Consider the following 15,970-nt stretch of genomic DNA (forward strand, 5'->3'; position numbering starts at 1 on the left):
AGGAGGGAGTGTCACCACAGGAAACTTCGCAATAAAGATTTTTCACTTGAGCAGGCCTCATGTCCTTACTTAGAAATCCCATTGTATGGGGCTGGGAAGACAACTCAGCAGCATAAGCACCTGCCCAGTAAGCTCAAGGACGTGGGTTCAGTCCTTGGCACCACATGCCGCGCTGGCCCAAGAATCCCAGGTGTTCTGTGCCGGCCACTGAAACCAGGTGTGGTGGTGCACACCTGTAATCCCAGCACTGGAGAGGCTGAGACAGGAGGAAGAATCTACGAGTTCAAGCATGTAGTGAGATCCTATACCAAATAAATAATTTTTTTGTGTGAAAAACAAAACAAAACAAAACAAAACAAAAAAAGTCATCTAACCACAGAAACTTACTTTCTTTCTTTCTTTCTTTCTTTCTTTCTTTCTTTCTTTCTTTATTTCTTTATTTATTTATTTGGAATAGGGTCTCACTACCCAGCTCAGACTTGTAGTGATCCCATGTCAGCCACCCTAGCACTGGATTACAGGTGCGTGCCACCACGCCTGGTTTCGGTGGCTGGCACACTACGCCCTGGGTTCCGGAGCCAGTGTGGCATGTGGTACTGGAGACTAGACCCATGTCCTTGTGCTCGCCAGGCAGGCGCTTAGGCCACTGAGCTATCTCCCTAGCCCAGAAACTTTCCTAGACTGAATGTAGACTCCTATGGTGTGCTCTACAGAAGAGTGTGAGACTGGTGGAATGAGGAGCTCAGATTTGTTTTGGTTTTTTTTTTGTGGGGTATTTTGAGATAGGGTCTCAGTATGCTCTTCAGGCTGATCTTGCACTCACTGTGTAACCCAGGTTGGCCTCAAACTCAGTGATCCTCCTGCCTCAGCCTCTCAAGTGTTGGGGTGCCTGGTGTGTGCCACCATGCTTACCTGGAGCTCAGATTTGAGACCAGCAGGCTTGGACTCTGGCCTACATTGCCTGCGAACTTGTTCTGGGTCTCTGAGCCTGCCTCTCCTTCCCATTCTGTAAAGGGAGTGTAAGGACGCCTACATTGCAGAGTTCCTGGCCAGGGTTAATGAAATGCTGTATTGTGGAAGATTGTGTTAACTTGCATGTGTAAATGACTGAACGCCAGGCATTTTGATTCAGCTCCAACTCAGTTCTTGATCTCTCTCTCCCTAGTGGCCCATCATGGGCCAGCTTGTCTTTTCTTCCAGGTTTCAGGAAATGGAAACACTTAAACCTCCCAAGGATTTTGACTTGAAATCTCTTCATCTCCACAAGCCTCTGGAATCCACCTGGACCAAGACCAACAGCCAGTTCTTGTCTGGTCCCCCAAAATCAAATAGCCCCTTCACACCCCTCCAGAAGGAGCTCTTCTTCATTATGAATTCCTATCGGGACCTGTTCTTCCCAGAAAGAACCGCCCTGAAGAACGGGGAAGAGATTCGCCGCGTGTACTGCCTGCACACTCTCAACCACGTGCTCAAAGCCAATGCCCAGGTGCTCAGCAACAACAGCAAGCGCCGAGGCCAGAAACCTGGGCTGTGTGATGATGATGGCTTCAGAGACCAGGGGCTGACGAGGCCCAAAGTAAGTGACAGCAGGCAACTGCCGCACGGCGGAGGCTGCTGGGCACTGCCACTTTAGTGCCTGGCGCTCGACAGGTACACAAGTGTGTTAATAGTAGATCAGAATGATGAATGATTCCAAAGTGAGCACGTCCAACTGGCCAGGTAGAGTCGGGCAGTGCTGCTCACAGCTCAGGACGGTTTCTGACATTGGAGAAACTAAACAGTACTGTAGGGTACTCATGTTAAGGATGAACCCACAGCCTAACTAAACAAACGCTGACTGATCTCAGTGCTCGGAGCTGGGTGGGCTTTCCCCCCTTTTTTTAACTGATGCATTTTGGATAAATTTAACAATAGCATTCATCATAAGGAATTTATACCTGTATGACATATCTTGCTTCGTTTTTTTTTTTTGTTTGTTTGTTTTTGTTTTTTTGGCAGAACCAGCGATTGACCTCAAGCCCTTGTGCTTACCAGAGAAGCGCTTATTCCACTGAACCATCTTCCCGGACCCTTTTGCTTCATTTTTTCCCCCTATTTCCCTATTCTTACCACTGCTTTTACCCTGCTTATTTACAAATAGGGCCAGCTTGTCTTTTCATCCAGGTTTCAAGAGATGGAAACATTTAAACAATTAAACATTTACAAAGTCTTTCTTTCCATTTTTTCCTTCTGTTCTCTCTTACTTTCCTTGTCCCTTCTCCCTGCCCTCCTTATTCTCTTCATTTGAATATTGTTTCCCCAGTATCTGTTACTCAGCTCAGTTCTCATTTATGCTTGTGGTTTCTCATACCAGAGAAACAACACATCATTTAAATGTAGGTGTCTGATTTATTTTACTTACGAGTATGGGTTCAAGGTGCATCTAGGGCTGGTGAGATAGCTCAGTGAACTAAGTGCTTGCTTAGTCAAGGGCAGGGACTTGCATTTGATCCTTGGCACCATGTGCCATGCCAGCCCTGCTCCCACTGAGCTGACTACCGAGGCTGGATGTAGTAGTAATGCATGCCTGTAATCCCAGTGCTGGGGAGACTGAAAGCAGGAGGATCACTACAAGTCCAAACTATGTAGTGAAACCCTATAACAAATACAAATAAAGGACAAGATGCATCTATTCAGCTTGCAGTGCCTCGTTTGCCCTTCTTTATAGCAGAATAGTACTCCATGGATGGACTTTCTACCTAGTCCTTGTGTGCTACAGGTGTGGACAGAGTTCCAGCTTTGCAGAAGGCTCTGCTAAAGAGCAGCAGGGTAAGAACAGAGTTGGAACTCCAGTCAAAGGTTCTTTTCAGCTACCTGTGTGAATATGTGAACCTTGGAAAACAAAAATCCGCCTGCCTTCTTCATGGTAGTGCTGCTTAAAGTAATGATGTAATTTATTTGTTCTTACAAGTCTAAATGCCAGAGGATTTCAGGTAGTGGAAAGGGAAATAGATGTCCTTATGTGCATTTTACCTTATACCTTTTTATATCGAAGAAGCTTTGTTTTAGGATTATACAATTTAAGTATTGACATGTTTTAGAGACTTTTTTTTTTTTCCATGTATTTTAGTATAGGGTCTACAGGGTCTCACTATGTAGATAGAACTCAGTGATTCTGTTTTCAGCCTCCCAAGTGCTGGGATTAGAGGCCCGCCACCACCCCCAGTCTTACTCACTGTCTCAGAGTACCCTAGGGGGCAGGGCCAGCACAGCAGGCTAGGATCAAACCCTGGCTGCTGCACTGTGCCTAAGCAGGCTCTTTAGTCCGCTGAACTATCTGGCCGGCCCTAGCAATGATGTTTTAATCCTTTTTCTTTAGGTTTTTTTTTTTTTCCCTGTGTGTGTGTGTGTGTGTGTGTGTGTGTGTGTGTGGTGACAGAGTTTATTTTAAAACCAAGAGTGAGAGAACAACTGGCTCTGCAGAACGAGCTTGGGGTGTGCAGGACACAGGGCAGACTATCCTTAGGAAAGCCTTGTTAGCTTTTCTTCATTTGTTTGGCATAAATGCATTGAATGGGTCTTATGGATAAAAACCTGATACTGAGTTCTATGGGAGACAAATGGGTAAACATTTACCTTACCTTTAGAGACCTTGCTTATCCTTGAATTTTGACCTGCAGACACAGGCAGGTGATCTGGGCATTACCCTGTGTTAAACCCTGCTTGAGAAGCAACTCTCATGAGCCATGGGCCGAAGTCCACAGGGGCCTATGCTTGTGCTCATGTCCTGAGCCCTGTTCTATGTGGAGGGGGTGACATAGGCATGGTGCCTGCCAGGGGCCACTCAGCACAGGGCTTCTGAGCCCTGCGTCCTCAGCAAGTGCACCTGGGCTTGCCGTTTCTCCCCGCCCTACCAAGACTGCTTTGCTCCTGCACAGGTGCTGATAGTAGTGCCGTTCCGGGAAGCTGCTCTGCGGGTGGTGCAGCTCTTTATCAGCCTCCTGGAGGGCGACAGCAAGAAAAAAATCATTGTGAGCAACAAAAAGAGATTTCAAAGCGAATATGGATCAGATCCTGAGGAGAGACCGCCTAACCTGAAGAGGCCTGAGGATTATGAAGCTGTGTTTGTGGGTAACATCGATGACCACTTCAGGATTGGTAATTCCTTCTTGTCAAAATTGGGGCGTTGTGTGATCCACAGTTGGCTGCAGTCTAGAACCCTGGAAATTGGTGTTCCCCAGAGGGCTGCTGACGTTCCCATCTCTTTGCTGGGGGAGAATCTTGCCTAAATAGGGTTAGGGAGCATTTGGGGCCAGGTGGAAAAATGCGCTGCGTGTTTCCAGGAAGTGACTCCAGCAGCAGGTCACAGGAATGCTGTGTGCGACTCTCAGAGAAGATGAGGATAACAAGGCTGGTGGGCCCCTGGGGAGGACCCTGTGCAGAAGGCAGCTGTCTGCTCTGTAGATGCCTGCCAAGCTCTGGGTTGGCTGTGTGCTCCACGTAGGCACTCCTCCAGCTTTCCATGCTTTTTGCTAGTTGTTTATTCAGGTCCTGCTGACTTGATTGTGCCTTAAATGTTAGTCATATGTGCTTACTCACAGGCATTTTTCACCTGCAGGATGCCAGGCGTGTCAAGAAACTGGGAATATAAAAATAAAAGTTACAGTTCCTATTGCCAGTGAAGTCCACCTTAGCAGGGGATGAAGTTCAGGACATGCACGTGCAGTGGGGCTTTGGGGCACATTTTAAAGCAAACCCACTGTCTAGGATGGGGGCAGTGTGGTGAGGAAAGGTGCTGTCATAACAGTGTTGCTTTGTACCTGTTGAAGCCTCAGTAAGATTTACTCAGTCCTAGAGGGGTGGTTGGAGTGGAGGAAAGTGTTTCAGACAGGAGAATGCTTGTGTAGAGGCTTTTGGGACAAAGCCTAGAATGATGTAGGGTTCATTGGCACAGGCTTTGTATGGCTTCAGGTTTTTTGGAACACATTCAGATGTCCAGCAAGCAGCTGGTATATGGTCTGAAACTCAGCAAAAGACTCTGGGCTGGAAATATAAGATTTTATACAGGCAGTGTTAAAGCCATGGGTAGGAAGTAAACTTATCAAGAGCTTTATACAGAAGAGGGTAGAGGGGCTTGTAGAAGAAGAGGTACTTGGATCTGGAACAATATTTGGGGCTTGGTAGGGAATGGTGCAGGAGGGAGCACTGAAGTCCTGCAGATAGCACTTAAAGGGTGAGCATGCATTTTGCATTCTAGACCCAGAGCCCTGAGAGTTAGGGTTGTTGGGGACTTGAGCATGAGTCATGTTGGAGTGAGGACAGATCAGGTCCTGAGGGAGACCGAGAGTTCTGATGGTGAAGGAGTGATAAGTGAATGGGAGTTTTGTAAGCATTGACATTCCTGGAGAGCTTGGATGACAGGACGGAAAGGAGGAGAATGGGCGCTAAAGGGGACTAGAGACAGAAAAGGAGTTACTGAAGGGCAGGGAGATGTGAAGGTGCAGGAGGGTGGCTGTGTGAGGGCCCCAGACTGAGCCATGAGCAGTCACGTGCCTTGTGCTTGGTGCAGGGGTGGCGATCCTGCAGAGGAGCATCCGACTCTACGCCCCCTTCTACTCCTCGGACATCCTTATCGCATCTCCTCTGGGCTTGAGGACCATCATCGGTGGAGAAGGAGAGAAAAAGAGAGATTTTGACTTTCTGTCTTCCATTGAGCTTCTCATCATTGATCAAGCTGATATCTACCTGATGCAGAACTGGGAGCATGTCTTGGTAATCCTGGTTGTTGACGTTTGGAGAAACAAGAAGTGTGCCAGGCTTGTCTAAAAAGTTATATAAGTCCAAATTAAAATTCAGTTAGAAAAAAAAAATTAGTTAGGAAACCGAAATAGTCTACATTTTCCAATTTGAAAAATTCTTTTATCTTTTTCTCTGCCCACAGATCAGTCAATAATTAAACTACACAGAGATGTAAAAATTCTTTTCTATTATTTCAAATCTTTAGTAAAGGCTTCTTCCCTTAAAGAACTTTCTGTGGGTAGGAGGATGGGTGGAAATCCTCATGGGGAGCATTGCTACCTCACTTCCTCATACACTGCTCATTCTGTCTTCAGTGGGGATAGAAAATTATTGCCCAAGGCTTTTTAACTTGGCATTTTTTATGAGCAGCTGTATCCACTTACTGCATTTTTTCCTGTACCTCTTCCTCATACCCTGCAGTTTTTTAGTTTTAGGATTGAAAACTGCTTTAGATTGTCCTTTTCAGATGGACTTTTTTTCTTTTTCAAGTGGGAATTCACTTCAAAATTGTAGGTCTCTAGCTTGCTGGAATTGGGGGGCACATAGGGGATAGTACATACTTCTAAGGTAGGGAATAAGCTTTTGGTACATGACTCTGATAGATGCCAGTTGAAAGTATAACTAAATGGAAAAGGCATGTCAGTAGTTGTCATATTCTTTAATTTGAGGAAAATCAATTATGGTAGCTCTGGGCCACTGGTGTTTTGAGAACTGGGTTGTTATAATCATTTTCCTTGTTGATGAGCTGCAATACCTGACCCCCAGAGCTTCAAAGAGGAGAGTTTATTTTTGCTCATAGTTCGCAGAGGTTTTAATCGGCCTTCTCCTAAGGGCCCTCCAGAGGGTAAAACTGCTGACCCCGGAGTGGACAGGAAGCAGAGTGAGCAGGGCAGAGCTCTGGAGGGAGATGCCAAGGGACCAAACTCAATAGCAAGTCAGTATAAAGTCCCCATCCTCCATTTGCCTTCTAGACACGTGAGACTTTGGAGAAATTCTAGGTCAGTGATGGACAGTAGCTTGTTTTCCACACCATTACCCTTTTTGTCCAGCTTGGGACTGTGGGGCCCATAAAGTGACCAGGGTGACATTTCAGAAGTACCTTTCAGGAGTATTCCACGAGGCACCACTATGATAGTTTTCTAAAGGTCCAAGAAGTTGCCAGTTTCAGTGTATCTTGTTTACCCAGTGAGCCTGTTTTCTTACTGCAAGTGAAGGATATCCTCTCGGAAGTGAAGAGATGCTAGGCTTGTAAAGCATTCAGCACTGCCCACCATGGATGTACTCAGTTCATACTAATGGTGGCCTTCTCTTTGCCCAAAGCATTTGATGAACCACATGAACCTGCTGCCCCTGGACTCGCATGGAGTTGACTTTTCTCGAGTGCGGATGTGGAGCCTTAATAACTGGGCCAGGTACTATCGCCAGACCCTGCTGTTTGGGGCCCTGCAGGATGCCCAGATCAACTCGGTGTTCAGTAAGCACTGCGTGAACCTACAGGGTCAGGTGGGTATGCCTCTGTGCCTGACTCTTCCTGAGGCAGATGGGCACGGTCTTGAGACCGACAGTGGCAGTGCTTGCCTCCTGACGTTCTCATTGGCCCTTGGCAGGTGGCCGTGCGGAATGTCCCCAGGACAGGCTCCATCAGTCACGTGCTGGTGCAGCTCCCACATGTCTTCCAGAGGATGGACACCGAGAGCCTTGCTGCAGTGATCGACGCCAGGTACTGGCCTCCTGTTGGGCTCCTTGGGCCATGCCAGAGCTGACTTAGAGCTGGATGCCTTGTACTTTGATTGACATCCACTTAGCAGATCAGATGAGCTCATTGGTTTGACAGGAAGCTGAGGTCGGAGAAGTGGGGGCTTGGCCTAGGTCTCCTAGGTCTGAATCGGCACTCCTTCCCACTTGGCTGCAGCATTTCAAGTCACATTACACTGCTGTGTGGCCTCATGCACTTGTGCTATGTGTGTCACATGTCAGCAGTTTTCATTGTAAGCTTTCAGGACAACAACCATTTTTCTGATTGTGTGTGTGTGTTTCCTCTTTTTCCTATTGTGTTTAGTTAGCATAATGGTACTTAGCTGAAAGGAGAAGCTCAGTGATTATTTTTTCACTGACAGACTGATGAATGGTATGGCATATACTGTCTGGAATAATTCTTCTGGTATAGTGGAGTTACATCTTGTTTTTTAAGTGAATAATGTTAGCACTTTTTTTGCGTGTGTGTGTGTGTGTGTGTGTGTGTGTGTGTGTGCAGGGTCTCACTACACAGCTCAGACTTGTAGTGATCCGCCTGATTTCTGCATCCTTAGTGCTGGGATTACAGGTGTGTGCCGCCATTCCTGGACTCCATTGCTGGCTCATTGTGCTCAGGGATGGGGCCAGTGCAGCATGCGGGGCCAGGGATCGAACCCTGGCCTCTGCTCTTCCCCAGGCAAGTCTGCTGAGTTGTCTCGCAGGTCCTACCACTTATTTTTTGATGAAAAATCAGTTTTTTATCTTTACCTAATCTGTTTGAGAGAAAGCAAGTCTAGCCTTGAGGTGATCTCTTAACATGAAGTTGTGACTTGTCTGGAGTCAAGTTGATTGTCACGACCATTTTCTTGTTCAACTCTGGACCATTAACATTGCCCTTTACCTTTCCAAATCAGGTTTAACTTTTTTATAAACAAGATTTTGCCTCAGTACCGTGATGCAGTCATGTCCCATACTCTCATCTATGTCCCCTCCTACTTTGACTACGTGCGTCTGCGAAATTACTTCAAGAAGGAGGAACTGAACTTCACACACATCTGCGAGTACACCCAGAAGTCAGCTGTGTCCAGGGCCAGACACTTCTTCCTTCAAGGAGAGAAGCAGTTTCTGCTGCTCACAGAGCGCTTCCATTTCTACAAAAGGTAAAGTAGTCCAGGTTTCAGCCTGCTGTCCTGCACGTAGTGCAACATGGGTCATGGCGTGGGTCATCCTAAATGTTCTTTCAGCTCCTCACCTGTGCTCAGATGCTTGCACCTCACACAGGCCTTCCCCAGCTTCCCACCTCTCACTTCCTTCCGGTGTTCCTGATCTTTATTCTATTTTACTAACTTCCTGTTTATTGTCATTAGCTGCCTTAAGTATTTTTGGTCATGACAGATTGTTCTTGATCTGTTGGGATTTCTTCTCAAAACAAGGATTGCTGGGAAGGTTGTATAACAAAAGCATAACCTGGTGCGGACCTGGAGTTTATCTGTGCTTGTAAACCTCAAACTAACATTAAGAGAGTTGACTGGCTCATGACAGGGACATCTTGAGTGTATCAGGCAGGAGAAGCCTTGTCATTGAAGGGGCCTTTAGGGACAGTGTTTCTGGCTTGAGAAGGAGGGTGCAAGGTGACTTCTCTCCATGTGCCATGATCTCAACAGGAGGCAAAAAGGGAAGGGTGACTACAAAATAAGTTGACTGGCCTTTTTGTAAATAGTTTTCAGTGTTCTAATTAGATAGTAGTACTATCTTTGTTTTACTCTTTGGTGTTACTTGCAGTCCTTTGTGTGCCTGGAGTTTAGATACTGTTTTATAAAGTCTGCTGACAAATAGAAAAGCCTATTTAAACCCTAACACAGGGAGATGGATTCTGTATTCTATTACAGTAAGTCCCCAACCTAGGAACAGGTTCCATTCTGGGAGAACAGTCATAAATTGCACTTGTTCGTAAGTCCAACAGAGTGAGTCGTATATGTCTTTGATGCATATACGTGACATAAAGAATAAAAAAGCCAAATATGAGGCCCATTTGTATCTGTGAAAGTTCATAACTCAGTTGTTCATGCGTTGGGGATTTGCTTTACTTGTTCTTGGAATTTCACTCTAACATGCAATGAATTTGAGCTCTGATTTTACTGTTCTATTAACTTGCAGTCATATATACTAATGAGGGGAGATTTTCTCAAAGACTTTGAAGCAGCTAGGTCAGAAGTCTTCCACCCTTGAGCACATTAAATGATGCACCTTTGCACTGCATGCTTTTTTTAGCTTATGCTGATGCTAGGCTAGTACTTCCAGATGTGTTCTCTTTACTAGGGCAGCCAGGGAGGACTCCCAACATCCTCCTTGGGCAAAGCAGAGCTGTCCAGACCCAACCCCTTCAGGTAGTCTGCTGATTAGTTCATCTAAGTGGAGAGTTAAGAATTAATTGAATTTGTTTCCTAGCTCTGTTCTTGGCAAACAAGTCTATGGCCAAAGAACCTTAGTGTATGTCTACTTGTTGGCATCATTTGCTTTGCTCTAGTAAGTTGTTTCTGTTGATGTTAGGAAGTGTTTGGGGGAGGTTACACTCACTAAGTCTTGAAAGCCCTTAGTTTTCTGTCAACTCAATAAATAAAACAAGCCCTTTAAGTGAAGTGGCTGGCTTGGAGAACTTCCAGGGTGCTTGGCTATAGCAAGTGTGAATGCAGCATAATATCTGTGAGGGATGAGGGAGCCAGACCAGAGGAGAGCAGAAGGGGTGCATGGATATGGAGAATCAGTACACATTGCCCTGGTCAGTCTCCATTTCCGGGGTGCCTAGTCTGTGTTGTGGGAAAATTGACACTGGCTGGCTCCCTCCCTCCCAACTCACTCTCTCTCTCTGTCTTGTCTGTCTGTCTGTCTTTGCCTTATTAGTCTTCTTGTTTTGTTTTTCCTGATTATTAGAATAATAATTATTTTAGAGAATTTAGGAAAATACAGATTTACCAAAAGAGAAAACATTCATTTATAATCTTACAACTCTAATCCCGATAATTTTATAAGTGTTCTTGTCTTTTCATTTATTTTTTAAGGGCAGGGTCTTGGTTTGTAGCCCAGGCTGCACTGAAACTCATGGTCCTCCTGCCTCACACTCCTGAGTGCTGGGATTACAGGTGTGCACCACCACACCTGGCTTTTTTGACATTATATTATTTTATTTATTTATTTATTTTTGCAGAACTGGGGAGTGAACTCAGGCCCTTACACTTACCAGGGAAGCATTTATTTTACTGAGTCATCTCCCCGGCCCCTTTTTTTTGACATTTTAAAAAATAAAATTGGGGGGAGATGTATATTTTCTCTTTTCTGTGTGAAAAAAACTGTATGTGTATGTGTGTTTTAAAATTTTTTTTGTATATTAGGGAAGGGTCTACAGGGTGTTCAGGGTCTCACTACTATATCGGACTCATACTGATCCACCTGTTTACAGCCTCCCAAGAGCTGGGATTACAGGGCCGGCACAGCAGTCCTGAGGATCAAACCCCTGGCCCCTGCGCCTGCTTGAGGGGCTTTAATTGCTGAACTATTTGGCCCTGTGTGTGTGTGTGTGTGTGTGTGTGTGTTAAAAAACAACTAAATTATCACATTGTATACCTAGGGTTTTTTCACTTTATTGTAAATGTCTTATGTGCTCATTATTAGAAAGTTCAAACATGTTAATATTCTGGCATATATATTCTCTGTCTTAGTCACATTCTTATTTTGGGACAAAATACCTGACACCCACAGGGTATTTATTTTGGCTTACTGCTTCAGAAGTTTTAGTCTGGGTTGGCTGGCTCCAGGGCAGAAACAGTGTTACAGGGACATAAGAAGGGAAGGAATGCTGTTCATGTCATGATGAATAGTAAGCAGAGGAGAGGGAGGGGCCAGGAGGGAGATTTGTCCAGTGACTACCTCTCTCTTATCACCAGGCCCTCCTCAGAACAGCACCTTGAGCTATGGATTATTCATCAGCTGATTATGCACTAATAGGTGCAGTGCCCTGTGATCCATTCACTTTCAGAAGCCCTTTTTCTTTTGAGACAAGGTCTCACTGGGTAGGTAGTTCTGACTGGCCTTGAACTCACTGTGTAGCCCAAGCAGGCCTCAACGCAGTGATCCTCCTGCTTCAGCCTCCTGAATGCTGGGATTATAGGCAGGTGCCACCACGCCTGATTTAATGGTTACATAGCACTGCATTGTTTGCTTGTTCTGTTAGTCCTTTTTTCTTTTAGTGGACAATTTTCTCAGTGTTTGTAGGTAAAATTGGCCCTCTGTGTCCCAATTCATAGATTCAACCAGCTACAGAAATAAATTAAGATCAAAAATATTCTGAAAGTAATGCTTCTGTACTGAATTTAAGTACTTTTTGCCATTACTCCTAAACAATACAGTGTAACAACTATTTACCTGGCATTTAATTGTGTTAGGGATTACAGACCCTCTTCCTCTTGTGACGGAATTCCAAATTCCTATCTGGGTCATTAAATTGGTTGCTAAATGAGGACTCATCTCATATGTACAGTACAATATTCAGAACAAAGAGTAAACAGGATACAAGGAACTGCACCCTGAAAAGAAGATGGGTTGTAGGTCCAAGGGGCGGGTCAGAAGTCCCAACAGTGCATCTCAGCTGGAGGAGTCTTAGACAGGTAGGTGATTAAACAAGGAGTATCTGCTCACGTAGTCTGCAGAAGAAATAAAGTGTAGAGGAAGACATGCAAAGGTTGTATCCAAGCACTGTGCCACTTTATAGAAGAGAGTAGAGCATCTGGGGCCTTGGGGTAGGTATTTTGAGCCAGGATCTGCTCTGCTTCCAGGCCGGTTTGAACTTGCTGTATTGCCCAGGCGGGCCTTTTGCTTGCCAGCCCCCTGCCTCAGACCCTTGCATGTGAGTACAGGTGTGCGCCAACGTTCTGGCTTACTTGAGGGTTTTGGCACCTGAAGTGTGGATGGTATGTGACAGTGCCAGCAACACCAGTATGCATACTTTGTGGTGATCTGCTTGCCATAGGTGTTTTCTTAGGCTAGATTTTTTTTTTTTAATTTTATTCATTTATTTATGTGTGTGTGTGTGTGTGTGTGTGTGTGTGTGTGTGTGTGGCCAGCTCAGCCCACCAGGGGGCGGGGCTGGCTGGCATGTGGTGCTGGGGGATTGAACCGCGGTCCCTGTGCTCTGCCAAGCTTGTTCTAAGTAGGTGCTTTAGACCACTGAGCCATCTCACCAGCCCTTAGGCTAGATTTTGAAAGGAAAATTTATTAGCATAAATGTGTACCCAGTTAAAAATTTGGTGCAATTACTGCTTATTTCCTATGTGTACCATTTTTCCCTCCCACAAAAAATTCACACACAAAGTAATGTATACTCATTGATGTATTTCTGTAAATGCCACACACTTGTAGTGTCTTGCTAGTCATTGTGATAACGCCATTGTTCAGATGTCTAGGTGCTGTTTTTCTGTGATTTTCCACCTGGTGTAAAGGCTGAGAGAAGTCATACATAGGCTACTCGTGTGGGTGGGTGCTGCCGGTCTATTCTGGACTTAGGGGTTACCATAGCAACACAGACTTGAGACTCTTCTCTCAAAGACAAGAGAGTGTAGTGTGGCCTTTAGGGTGCTGAGAGATTTCCTGAGCCTCCTGACCTTACAGCTGTCCCCAGCCACACTCCTGCGCCACTCCCAGAGCAGACCCTGGTGCTGTGACTCCCCACCAGACTTTAAGGTTTCACCAGGAAGCTTCACTCCTCCTCAGTGCTAGCAGGCCCTTTCCGTTCTAGCTTTGCTGGGAGCAGGGGTTGTTGTCAGGGCAGAGCCAGACCTTTGATGCCTACTATGTACCTTGGGGGTCTTGAGGGGAAGCCATACCCAGCTTCTCCCCCAGGCTGGCAAACCTGGGCCAAGATCAGTGCAGGAACCTGGGCTGAGCAGGTGTCTTGCCCTAAGTTGGCCACGCTGATTGCTGTTGCTTTTTCAATGAGTGCAAGACCGTTGAGTTCCACTTGTGTTCAGAGGTAGGGGAAGTGGGGTGTGCGTTCTGCCCTTCCCTTAGGAGCAGACCTCTGTTTCTGCCTGTCCTCTCCCACCAGGATTTTATCTCCCTGGGTCTAGGGGTGCTGGCCCCACTTCCCTCTGCTTTAGGCTATTGCTGTGAGTCTTAGAATGTGAGTCTGAGAAGTAGCTGGGCTTTGACCCCTGTACCATTGGTGGGGTGGAATCTCTCCAGGGTCTTGTGCCTGTCTGCACCCTTCCCTACGGGGCTATAATGAAGGCCTGGAAAGAGCTGCAGAACATCCAGGGAGCATAGGGTTCCTGAGCAGTCATAGGGCTATACTTGTATATTAAGAATTTGAGAACAGCACAACTACTTTCTTTCTACCCAGATTTGTGGAGCTGCCTCTGTTCTCCTGGGTGGTGATCTTATGTTCTGTTTTTCCTCAGTGGGGCCTGCCAGGATGGAGTTCAGGTCACAAGCAGTGTCAGGGTGAAGCTGCTTTAGGGTGGCGTAGGAGATCAGGTGTCATCGCCAGCCCAGCTCCATGCTCAGTAACACACTGTGGCTTGAACCTGATCAGGCTGAGAGCTGCAGCAGGGAGAATGACACCCACTCCATACCAGTGCCCTCTTTCCTGCTGAGGAGGTCAGAGGAGTCTTAAGAGATCAGGTCAAGCCATGAGATAAAGACAAGGCAAACTTAGTCTCTATGTGAATAAAATGAAGTTCCTAAGGGAGCATAACACCTTCAGTGTATCACTAGCCTCACCTCGCCTCTAGGAGGACCCAGAACCCTGACAAGGTATGTAGTCTTGGTAGATGCCCACAGGGCATATCTGACTTTCCCTCGAGTCACACTGCCTTGGCATCCATAGTTGCAGTTCTGAACCATTAAAGCCAGTTGCTTTCTCCCAGTGCCTAAGGGGTACTCAGGAGCTTGTGGCTGGAGGAATGTGAGCATCTGCAGGGGAGTCACATGTCTACAGAGTTAGGAGGAAAGACAGTGGGCGTGCGTTACTCTGCTGGGTCTGACCTTATCTGCATTACGGAGCTGGTTTTCCTGGATGTGAATAAGGGTAGCATTAGGTTGTACATGCCTGCTTCTCTGTCACGGCTTCTTATTCCTGGTCCATGATCATCCCTACTTCACCTCACCTCTGCCAAGTGGGCTGAACAATCGTAAAGCTACTTTATGATCTTAAGCCAGACATTTGGCTTAAGATACGTGCCTGAATTCAAATATATTGTCACAAAATAAGCCCTCTGCACTGCTGTTGGGCTGTGCTGATGGGACTGGGTTCTTGGGCAGCTCCTCTGAACTGCTGCTCATGACCGGCAGCCTCTTTGCTTTGTCTTAACAGGTACACAATCAAAGGCATCCGGAACTTGATATTCTACGAGCTGCCCACATACCCCCACTTCTACAGTGACCTCTGCAACATGCTGCGGGCCACCAGCAGAGGGGAAGAGGCCACATGGACCTGCACTGTTCTGTATGCCAAGTATGACGCTCAGCGCCTGGCAGCCGTGGTGGGTGTGGAGCGGGCAGCGCAGATGCTGCAGTCCAAGAAGAGCGTCCACCTCTTCGTCACCGGGGAGCAGTGAGGCTGTGCCGAGGGTGCACTGTGGACCCCGGCCTGTGTCATGGGAGAAGGCCAGTGGGAGTGGCTGTGCCAGGCAGTGTCACTGGCACTGCCTTTTTTCCACTTAGCCTCCTATCCTGAAGGTTCTGAGTAAACCAAGTTCTGCTGAGTCTCAGCTCTCAGGCAGGATGGACCTAAAAATTCAGAATTCTTCTTCTACTTCTACTTGGGAATTTCTGTAAGTGGGAAGTTTTTTGTACCCCTAACTTACTACATTTGGTAGATCCTTTCAGATTTGTCTGTTTGGCATACATGTCGTTGCTTGTGAGAGCATATTATAAGAAATTGGTATACTTCTGACTACTGTGTGTCATCAAAATTTTTTTTTAATTCAGTAAAGCAGGCATAGCGGCACACAGCTGTAATCCCAGCACTTGGGAGGCTACAGCAAGAGGAGTGCTATGCACTTTAGGCCAGCCTGGCCTACATAGTGAAACCCTGTCTCAAGAAAAAAATGCTGTTGATACATTTTGGCTATGCATAATGATTACACTTGTGACAGGGAACTTGTACCTAATACGTAATCAGTCTTTTTCTCATTCCCCTCCCCATCTTCTACTGCTCATGCCCAGCTTACTTAAAAAAAAAATCTTTGTTTCCACTTTTTCTTTTCTCATTTTTTTTCATTTCCCTTCCTTCCTTTCCCGCTTGCCTCTTCATGGTTCCCCTTCCTGTGTGGACATTTTCTTCCCATTTCACAATATCTGTTGTATGTTTTGATCATTATTTACACTTGTGATTTCTTACACCAGAAAAACAATGAGGTATTTACACGTATGTGTCTGATTTATTTCACTTGAGTATGAGCCAAGG

At 46.1% G+C, this 15,970-nt stretch overlaps 1 protein-coding gene across 1 annotated transcript in view; it reads left to right on the forward strand.

Annotated features, from left to right (window-relative positions):
- The window catches only part of Diexf (digestive organ expansion factor homolog (zebrafish)), a 36,331-nt gene extending 20,727 nt beyond the window's left edge, over positions 1-15,604 (forward strand). The window contains exons 6-12 of the mRNA XM_004641159.2: positions 1,166-1,576; positions 3,918-4,137; positions 5,549-5,751; positions 7,099-7,281; positions 7,386-7,498; positions 8,427-8,672; positions 14,876-15,604. Coding sequence (XP_004641216.1) covers positions 1,166-1,576; positions 3,918-4,137; positions 5,549-5,751; positions 7,099-7,281; positions 7,386-7,498; positions 8,427-8,672; positions 14,876-15,119 — 1,620 coding nt within the window. The 3' untranslated portion in view covers positions 15,120-15,604. The remainder of the gene's footprint in view (positions 1-1,165; positions 1,577-3,917; positions 4,138-5,548; positions 5,752-7,098; positions 7,282-7,385; positions 7,499-8,426; positions 8,673-14,875) is intronic.
- Positions 15,605-15,970: the final 366 nt, after the last annotated feature.

This window comes from Octodon degus, unplaced genomic scaffold, assembly GCF_000260255.1.
Source record: "Octodon degus isolate 3935 unplaced genomic scaffold, OctDeg1.0 scaffold00131, whole genome shotgun sequence".
Classification (NCBI taxonomy): domain Eukaryota; kingdom Metazoa; phylum Chordata; class Mammalia; order Rodentia; family Octodontidae; genus Octodon; species Octodon degus.